We start from the raw sequence: 10,446 nt of genomic DNA, 5'->3' as shown, positions 1-10,446 counted from the left end.
GGGGGGGTGGGGGAACTGGCTGATAAGAAAGAAAAAGACTCCTTCCTCTTGTTGAACCCAACTGCCAAGCCCAGACAGGAGGTGACAGGTCCCACACCCCATCCTAGGGGAGGGGAGGGGGTTGGGGGTTGCGGCGCTCCTGAGTTTTGGAGCCGGAGCCGCCTGTGGCCCAAACACCAGCACACCCCTGCCCTGGCCCCCTCTGCCTGCCATTCACCTCCCTCGCCACAGCCCCCTCCCTGGAAATCCCAAATGGGAAACAGGTGAAGGCCCAGGGAGCGGAGGACAGACGGCCTCGGGGAGCGCTGCCCAGGGGGTGCGCCACCTGTCCCGGGGCTTGGGCTCAGCGCCCGCGGGCCAGCAGCCTGTATTCGCGAGGCTTCAGGACTGCGGTGACCCGCCAGAGGGGCCGCTCAGGTTAGGGCGGGGACCAGGCTGGGCCAGCAGGGGTGCTGGGACCTGGCCCCCTGGCCCAGCTTCCACCCCCTCGCTCTGCTACCCAACAGCCTCTGCAACGACAACATCAAAGCCTCAGGATGGTTTAGTCCCTGCCTGGCGCCTCAGGACTCCCCCACCTCAGGCTTGGAACTAGCCACAGTCTGGAGGTGGAGGCATTGAGGGCATGCACCGCCCTTCCCTCTGCTTGAAGCGCCCCTCCCCCCACCCCACACGTACAACTCCTATTCATCCCTTAAGACCCTAAGCAAAAATCCCATCACTCCTCAGGGCCCTCTGAGCTTTCCTTCCAAAGTCCTGTGAAAGCCAGTTGACCCTCTGAGCTGGGCTTCTCCTCGCCACCCCCACCCCAAATGATTTCTGGATAAAGGGACTTTTCCAGCCTTATTGGGGCAGCTTGACCTTAACGGTTGAGCCCTGGAGCCAGCCTGCCTGGGTGCCAACCCGGGCCTCACTAGCTTCGAGCTGTGTCACCTTGAGCAAGTTATTTACCCTGTGCCTCTCAGCACTCGGGGGTCTCTGGTTCAGACGTACAAGGGTGTTACAACATTGTCCAGCATGCAGCGAGTACTCAATAATGTCAGCTATTACCACACTCATTGTAAAAAAAAATTCTAAAGTCTCGGGACATAAATACACGTCAATCTTGGTAAGAATGAGTCTCACCTTCAAAGTAAGGAGCAGACCTCTGAGCTTCTGGAATCACGGACTTCACGCTAAGAAAAAGGCAGAGGTGCCCTGCCCGGCTCAGGCGCAGTTATGGTGGGCAGGGACCTCCACATATGGCACCGAAACCTGTTCAATTCTGACCCATGGCGACCCCGTGCATTACAGAGTACAACTGCTCTGTAGGGTTTTCTTGGCCGTTATCTTTCCTGAAGTCAGGCCTTTCTTCTTCGGCACCTCTGGGTGGGTTCAAACTGCCAACCTTACATCAGTAGTCAAGTACACCCAGGGACCAGCACAAAGGAGCTAATTGCTCCCAAGGGTGCTCAGAGTGAGGCACTTTCTGCCCGTTGCCCAGCTCTCCTTCACTGGTAGGTGTCCTTTTCTGAAGAGATGGACCTCTTAGAAGCAGTGGCACTGGACTGGTGAGAGACGCTGACTCCACCTTGCACACCAGGACCCGGGAGGAGCACCCTGCTCAGAAGGCAGCCCCCAGCCATTGCCCTCTGCTCTGTGTGCAGGCTCACGCGCCCCCTCCCGCCTCCAGCACTTGGAGGCTTTGCTCTGAGCCTGCGCTGGCAGGCAGTGTGCATTTGATTTGTGACACTCGTGTCGTGGACAGCACATTCCTCACTTTAGAAAGCTGAGAAAGGGAGGCGGAGGGCAGCGTGGTTAGGCAAGTTGATTGATGTCACACGGCAAGCTGGTGGACTTCGAGCTACAGTCATCCCCAGATCCTGTGTGCTTCCTGCAGCTGCCTGCGGCTCTGACTTACGCATTGGGCTCGTGATAAACCTTAGTTTGAATATAGTGATCTGCAGCTGAAAGATGCTTGAAATGCCCCTTACCACCTCCTGTGCTCCTGTTAACTAATTGTTCCTAAGACTTCCTGGTTCAAAGGCATCTCCTCACTTCCCACGGACCTTCTCATGACTTTGCTCTCTTGAGCTGCCCCTGACCGCCTGGGCTCCATCAAACTTAACTCCGCTGCAGATCTCACGTCCTACCTCTTAGTGTAAATGAAAAAAGGCATTCATTTCTACAGCCGTACAGCCTGACACAGAGCACAGGCTACACCTGCCTCATCACAGAAGCTCTGGAAGGCTGATGAAGGAGCATGAGCACCAGTGAGGAAGGAACACACAGAGATACTGCCTTCGGTTCAAGAAAGAAGAAGCAAATGCAATTTTACAAGACAGCCTTCTCTGTAGCTCGGAACTGGAAGCTTAACTTGAATCATGTTGCTGCTGGGTACGCTCGCCCCTGGAGAATTCTACTTCTAGCACTGCAAGTTGGAATGATTTATGTATGTGGTAGGCAAGGATTTATTATTATTATTTTATTGTACTTTAGATGAAGGTTTACAGAACAAAACAGTTTCTCGTTAAACAGTACACATATTGCCCTATGACAATGGTTAACAACCCCACTACATGTCAACACTGTCCTTATTCAACCTTGGGTTCCCTATCACTGGCTTTCTTGTCCCCTTCTTAGGTGAGGATTTCTAACTGCAAAATATTTCATTGAGAGGAGAGATGTGTTTCTACTAGAATCATGGATTTCTACCTTGTAGCAGGTACTTCCTCATTCAATAACTGAACAGAGCATGTTCAGGGAGCTCTTCCTGCCCCCTAGTGGTTGTAATTATACCTTTTTTTTAAAAAAAGTTCCAACATTTAACGCAAACTGTGTATGTTGAAAGCACCGAGTTTTGGTAAGCTTCGACATACGTACGCACCCATGAAACCATCCCCACGATCAAGATAATGAATACACCTTTCACCCCCAAAAGCCTGCTTGTGCCATTTGTACTCTGTCCCTCCCACCACTCCCCACCCCAGGCAATCACTGATCCACTGTTTGTTACTACAGATTTGTTAGCACATTCCAGAATTTTATACAAATGAAATCCTACGATATGTTGTCTGGCTCCTTTACTCAGCATAGTTATTTTGAGATTCATCAGTGAATGAACGGGTGAATCAAAAGGTCATCCTTTTTTATTGCTGAGTCCATTGTTACTGATTGAATTGTGTCCCCCAAAAAGATACGCTGGGGTTCTAGCCCCTGCACCTGTGAATGTGACCTTGTTTGGGGAAATCAGGTTTTTCTTTACAGATGTTATTAGTTAAATTAATAAAGTCATATCGGAGGAGGGCTGCTCCTAATCCTAATCCCTTCTGAGTGGCATCTTATAAAAGAGGAGAGACGCAGAAGAGAGACCCACGCAGAAGGAAGACACCATGGGAGTATCCAGCTACAAAGCCAAGGAATGTCAAAGAACGCCCAGGGCTACAGAACTGAAGGAGACAAAGAAGGATCGTCTCCTCAAGCCAACAGAGAGACAGAAAGAGAATAACCCCGCCCACACCCTGAATGTAGACTTCTAGCTTCCAGAACAGGGAGAAAATAAATGTCTGTTCTTTAAAGTCATCCACCTTGTGGTATTTTGTTATGGCAGCCCTAGGAGACTCAGACAGGATTTCCAAGGAGCGGCTGGTGGATTTGAACTGCTGACCTTTTGTTTAGCAGCCTAAGTTCTTAACCAATGTGCCACCAGGGCTCCCATTAGCCATTAGGGAAATGCATAGCAAAACCACAATAAAGTACCACTTCATACTCACTAGACAGTTGCTGTAGAGTCAATCCTGACTCATGCTAACCCCATGTGTGTCAGAGTAGAACTGTGCTCCATAGGGTTTTCAATGACTGATTTTTTGGAAGCAGATCACCAGGACTTTCTTCCAAGGCACCTCTGGGTGGACTTAAACATCTAGCCTTTCAGTTAGCAATCAAGTGTGTTAACTGTTTGCACCACCCAGGGGCTCCTCATACTCACTAGAATGGCTACACTCAAAAGACGTAATAAACTTGTCCAAGGTAAACGAAGACACTAAGAAGTACATAAGAGTAAGGGACAATTTTCGTAACAATTTTGCAGCAACAATAGTAACAACCAAAAAATATGGTGTAGTTACACAGGTAGACACGTATGCATGTATATGTAGAGGGAGGCACATACGAGTACACAGGTGTGCATGTACAGGTGTCTCTCTAGGCATCCGTATATACATGTTTGTGTGTGCTCATATATATTCATATATAATAAACCACATGGGGGCACAGTTACAGAGAGTTCCTAGACAGAATCAAACACCTTGCAGGATTGGATTACTAGGTTTGAAGGCTTGGACCCATAGCCTCGTGGGACAACTAGGTCAACTGGCATAACACACTTCATAACGTTCCACATCCTAGTTTAATGAGTAGCGTCTAGGGTCTTGTAAGAATGGCATGGAGGTGGCATCTGACCTCCTCCAACTTCACGAGGGCGAAGGAGAATCAGTATCAACAGCCCAAGGCTGATTCCTATGAGGCAGAGGTCAGACATGCCTCCTCTCTCCACCATCTTTACCAATTCTGACACCAACAGTCCTTCCCACGGCACTCTCTACTTCTTGCTGGGTGCGATAATTCATTGCAATGGCCACACAGAACTCAGACTATACTCATGATTATGGGGCTTCTCGGGGAATTAACGGGTTACAATTCAGTTTCAGGAACACTCAGGATACAGCTCTTCCATCAGGACAGCTCACAGCTTTGCCCACAGGCACGCCCCTCTGGCCCCTCAGCCTCGTCCCTGCTCAGGCAAGTGTTACAAAGCTCGTTTAGCTCTGCCAGTAAGTACCCCAAGGCTGGTAAACCTCAGCCTGAAGGCACTCAGCCCTAGCTCTGTGGGTCAACAAACTTAGCTCCACCAAGTGCCCAGAGGCACCCTGCTCTGCCAGCAAGCCTCCTACCCAAACGCATTCAGCCTTCCCGCTCTGTGGGCCAGGAAGCCCATCACACCATCTCCTGCTGGTCTCTCCCGCTGCGGTTTCTCTGCCACCACGTCTCACCATCTTCAATGATACAGCTCTCTTGTCTCCTGCTTCCAGGAGATTCACAGCACAGGGATCCCTGGTCCAAAGGACACGTTCCGCTCTTGGCTCTGATTCCTTGGTGGTGGCAAGATCCTCTTCCTCGCCTCCGGGATGGCTCATTTTAAGCCTAGCGGGATGGCAAAATTGATCAGTACCTTCATTACGGTTCCATAGACCTTATCTGCATGGAACTGCCCAATCACTTGGGTGGGAGTTACAAGACCATGGCAAGAAAGGCCACACAAAAGCAATCCATCACACAACAGGTCTTAAAAGCCTGCAAGCGGCCATCGAAGATACAACTATTGGTCTCTACTTGTCTGGAACAAAAGAGAATGAAGGAAGCCAAGGACTCAAAGAAGAAACTAGTCCACAGAACTAACACCTCATATGAACCACGGCCTCTAGTCTGAGATCAGAAACAGATGGTGCCCAGCTACCACTACCAACCATTCTGACTGGGGATGCAACAGAAGGTCCCGGATAGAAAGGGAGAGAAATACAGAACAAAACTCAAATTCCTAAAAAAAGGCCAAACTTACTAGACCAATAGAGAGTAGAGGACACCCAAGACTATACAGTCCTATGATACCCTTTGAACTTGGAACTGAAGCTACTCCCAATAGGCACTTTCCATACAAATAACAAATTGGCTCATAAAAAATAAATGATATCACCCATGAATACTGCGCTCCCTTAAATAATCAACTATATGAGAGAAAATGGTCAATGTTTACCCTAACACAAAGATGAGAGGCTAAGGAGGGGCAGGGAAGCTAGATTAATGGAAACAGAAAAAAAGAACAGAAATAATGGGAATATTGACAGATTGTGAAAAATGTAACCAATGTCACAGAACAAGTTGTGTAAAAATTGTTAAATGGGAACCTAATGTGCTATGTAAACTTTCACCTAAAACACAATAAAATATTAAAAAAAAAGAAAAAGACATGATAATGTGTTGATGAGAATGTGGAGAAACTGGAACCCTGTACACTCCTGGTGGGAACGTAAAGTGGTGCAGCTGCTTTGGAACAGTCTGGTAGTTCCTCAGAAAGTCACACACACAGTTATCATGTCGCTCAGCAATTCCATTCCTGGAGAACTGAACTCACCCAAGAAAACTGAAAACGTGTGTCCATGCAAAAACCTGTACACAAATCTTCACAGCAGCATTATTCTTAACTGCCCCAAGGTGGAAACAACCCAGAAGTCCACCAACTGATGAATGAATAACCAAAATGTGGTACAGCTGTCCAACAGAATACTGTTCACCATAAAAAGGAATGAAGTACTGGTACACGCTACACAACCAGCCTTGAAAACACGTTAAGTGAAAGAAGCCAACATTACGCTAAATCAAAGAGGCATGAAAGGCCACCTGTTGTATGATGCAGTTTACCTGAAAGGCCTAGAGTAACAAAATCCATAGAGGAAGAAAAACGGATTAGTGGTTTCCAGGATTTGGGGTAGTATAAAGGGGAGTGACAACTAATAGGTATGGAGCTTGCTGCTGGGGTCATGAAAATGTTCTAAAATGACTGCAGTGATGGTTGCACAACTGTCAACATACTAAAACCCACTTAATCGTTTTAAAAAAGAAATACCGGGAGAAAAATGTGCAAGTTTGGCAAAAGACATAAACCTACAGATTCAAGAAGCTGAAAGAACCCAACGGCATAAACCAAAGAGATCCACACCAAGACACAGGATGATTAAACTTCAGAAAACTAAAGACAAAGAAAAATCTTGAAAGCAGTGAGAGAAAAACACCACTTTGTCTACGAGGGAAAAACAAATCAAATGTTAGAGGATTTGTTGTCAGACACCGTCGAGGCCAGACGCAGAGGCACACTTCCCAGGTGCTGAAAGAAAACAACCGCCAACCTCGAATTCTCTGTTGGTGAATCTCCTTTAGGAATCAAAGGAAAACAAGGAGAGTAAGTTGAAGGAAAACTTACACACTGCTGTCAACAGACCCAGCCTAAAGAAGAGCAAAAAGAAGTTTTTGAAACAGAAAAGAAATGTTAAGAAGAATTCTTGGACTATTAGGGATGAAGAAAGAACAGAAAGAGCAAAAACATCACTAAATATGGTAGACTTTTCTTTCCTCTGGAGTTTTCTAAATTATCTTTGAGGGTCAAATCAAAAAGTACAGCATCGTCTGATGTGCTCTCAATGTATGTAGAGGAAGTATTTAAAACAATTATAAATGTGAGAGGGTAAAGAGACTTGAGGTGAGGTGAGGGTCCCACACTTCACTTGAACTGGGAAAATGTTGGCACCAGCACACTGGTGACAAGTGACGTATGTATCATGAAATACCTAGAGCAACCACTAAAAACTCTAAACAAAGAAATATACTCCGTAACAGTTAACGACATATTAGAGGTTTAAAAGAGAATGAGTTTTGGTCAAAAAGAACAGGGTCTGCCCATTTTCCTCTACTTTCTAGCTGTGTGACTGGGATCAAGTTACTTCAGCATTTTATTAAATTAAGCTAAAAGCATTCACTTTGGACAAACCAGAGTTAACACATATTAGCTATGATTATTGTAACAATTATTGTCCTGCATGTTATTACTGATTGGGTCAGTTAACCCTGGCTCCCTAATTCATTTACTTGGTAGTTTAAATGAGTATTTAAAGTAGTCTTGAACTGAGATACGTATGTATTAAGTGTTCAGATGTTCCCATTTGTCAGATTAAAAAATTTTTTTCCCACAGTCTGAGTTAGGTTGCAGAAAAGATCAATACGTTTTCATTTTTGCCTCTCACAGTGACTGGCACGTAGCATGTACTCAATAAATGAAAGTTGTAATTATTTATTCTTTGTAAATAAAGGACATAAGGTTGGCCTTTTCTTAAAAACACCAACGTGGGGTGCCAAGGCGTGAGGCGCTAGGTCTCTGCCAGGTGCTCGGCAGCGCCAGACACTGCTGCGGTAAGGCCAGAGGGGTGGACGCTCAGGTGGCGGCTCTTTTTAACCCTGACCACACAGAGCGCTTCATGCCCTGCGCAGTTTTCACGTCGTCCCAGTCCAGTCTGGTATCAGGAACCTCGTCTTCTGGCTCTGGGTCCTTTCTCAAGGCGCTCTGTGGGGAGGCAACCACGATGGGCAGAGGGCCACACTCCTCCCGGAATTCCACAACATGGAGCCCCTTCTTATCAGCCAGCTGTTGATGAGTCTCCTGGCAAGAGCAAATTAAGAACACGGGTGAGGAGTAGGAGGGCACGTGTGGACAGCACCAACGTAAAAAGCAGGAGCTTCCATGAGTCAGAGACGACAACGGACCACTGAGGGCATGTGAACACCACTCCAGGTGCTTCTGGGTCATGTACTTTGTGGCTAAATTATGGTGACCTGTCGTGGGTGGAGTCATCCCAACCCGACCTCTCCACTCCCAGCTGGGACGCGGGAAGGGCCCTGGCCTCTAAAGCTTCCTGATTAGGTGCAGTGCTGTGCCAAAAACTGCACCTGAATCTCCCAGAAGCCCTGGATCCAACTGTCAATTTATGCAAACACCGGGGAGGAACACACTAAGGACCCCACAGGTGTGCGCTCACCACCAGACTGGGAAATCCCACAGGACAAGCGACCTGGTGTCTTCAACAGATAAATTGCAAGGAAAACAGAGAAGGGATTACAGATTAAAAGAAACTTAAAAGACACAGTAAAAAACTACAACATATTGATCTTTTCTACAACCTGACCCAAACAGATTATGTAAAAGAAACCTTTCAATCTGACAAATGACTTGATTGTTATTTTTTAGGCATGATAATAGTATTGTGGGGTCTTATTCAATCTTTACCTTTTAGAGATACACACTGAATTATTCATGGATGAAATAAAATGATGTCTGAGATTCGTTTGAGGGCTTGGTGTGAGTGGTGCTGAAAAACAAGACAGGCCACAGCTGGTACCTGCTGAAGCTGGGTGCAAGGGCCGTGCGGACTCCCTACAGAGGCGGCCCTAGAAACAGGCAAATAAACTCAGCAGATGGCTGACGGACAGTACCCGACGGCACCTGATATGTTCAGGCTCCTGTTTCCTGATCTCATGGCCACCTTGTACTTTTCTCAAGGAGCCCTGGTGGCACAGTGGTTAAAGCACTAGGCTGCTAACCAAAAGGTCGGCAGTTGGAACCCACCAGCTACTCCACAGGAGAAAGTTGTGGCAGTCTGCCTCCATAAAGATTCCAGCCTTGGAAACCCTATGGAGCAGTTCTCCTCTGTCCTACAGGGTCACTATGATTGACTCGATGGCAGTGGAGTTTTTGTTTTTATACTATTCTATTTCTACATATGTTTGAAATCAGAAAAGAGGTGAGCTGTTTCATAAAAACAAAAATAAAATAATTATAAACTTTAATAGTACTTAAAACATACGTTATAAGTCATTTAAAAGGGGCATAAACACAAGTAGGTATTGCGTTATTAGTGTATTTCTTGATTAGAAGAAGGCACATTTTTTTCACATTTCAAAAGCACTGCAATCAGAGTGCATCTTGCAATCAGTGGCATGTCACTGAAACTGGGGGCAACTGTTTTCTTTTTGAGTGGCACATTAAATAAAGCGATTTTTTTTATCACCGCTAGCATTTTAGAAGAGATGATCCATGGAATTAAATCAGAAGGCTCAAGGCATGAAGATGACACACAAATATCCCATAAAAACAAGCTGACTGGACCGTAAGTATCAGCTACCTAAAACCAACATCTTAGTCACACCAAACATTCAACCCCTACCAGAAGTTTGAATTTAGAAGTGCCTTTGAAGAATGTTTAGGTGGCACCAACTCTTAAAAAAAAGAAAAAGCTAGTCAAAAAAGATCTTTTAACCAAAGCTGCCTTTTTCTTTTAATTAATTTTCCTATTTTAAACAGAGACATGTAAAATATTCCATGAATCGTGTTATTCAAATGCAGCCATCGCACTTTCTCGGAAGCCCGCCAAACTCACTAAAAGGTCCGCAAACAGAGTCCCTGGAACCCGCTCATCCAGCTCTGCTAAGATGTACTCCATCCTTTCCCACAGGCAATCCCTGCCAGCCAGGGAGAAGGGGCCCGCGCACTCATAGCCCTCCACCTGAGCCGGGGAACAGAGGACTGTGAGCTGGGCAGATGCCCAGGGCTCCCATCTGTGAGAAGAAATGATCTGGCATACTGACGTTCCTATCTCCCTATCACTCAGGTGTCGGTCAGAACTCCTACCTGCCCAGGTAATGTGAAAACAGACTGCGGCTCGACTGGAGACGGCTCCCTTGAGCGGAAAGGCGCCCAAGGTGCCTCACGCCAGTCCCGGTCCTGACTGAAAGGACTGAACTAGGGAACGGGGCCTTCCCGAGGTGCCTCACGCCGGTCCCGGTCCTGACTGAAAGGACTGAACTAGG

General features: G+C 46.7%; 1 protein-coding gene across 2 annotated transcripts in view; it reads right to left on the bottom strand.

The window, feature by feature from the left end:
• Positions 1-7,862: 7,862 nt before the first annotated feature.
• The window catches only part of MRPS5 (mitochondrial ribosomal protein S5), a 29,039-nt gene continuing 26,455 nt past the window's right edge, over positions 7,863-10,446 (bottom strand). The window contains exon 12 of one of the 2 annotated variants that reach the window (XM_004369355.2): positions 7,863-8,242. In XM_004369355.2, the coding sequence (XP_004369412.1) occupies positions 8,018-8,242 (225 nt within the window). In that variant the 3' untranslated portion in view covers positions 7,863-8,017. Of the gene's footprint in view, positions 8,243-8,626; positions 8,949-10,446 lie in introns of those variants that run through there. The other variant, XM_023734355.1, reaches the window with a different exon arrangement.

This window comes from Trichechus manatus, unplaced genomic scaffold, assembly GCF_000243295.1.
Source record: "Trichechus manatus latirostris isolate Lorelei unplaced genomic scaffold, TriManLat1.0 scaffold00004, whole genome shotgun sequence".
Lineage (NCBI taxonomy): Eukaryota > Metazoa > Chordata > Mammalia > Sirenia > Trichechidae > Trichechus > Trichechus manatus.
The sequence above is the reverse complement of the archived record's forward strand: the minus strand, read 5'-3'. Positions and strand labels throughout refer to the sequence as shown.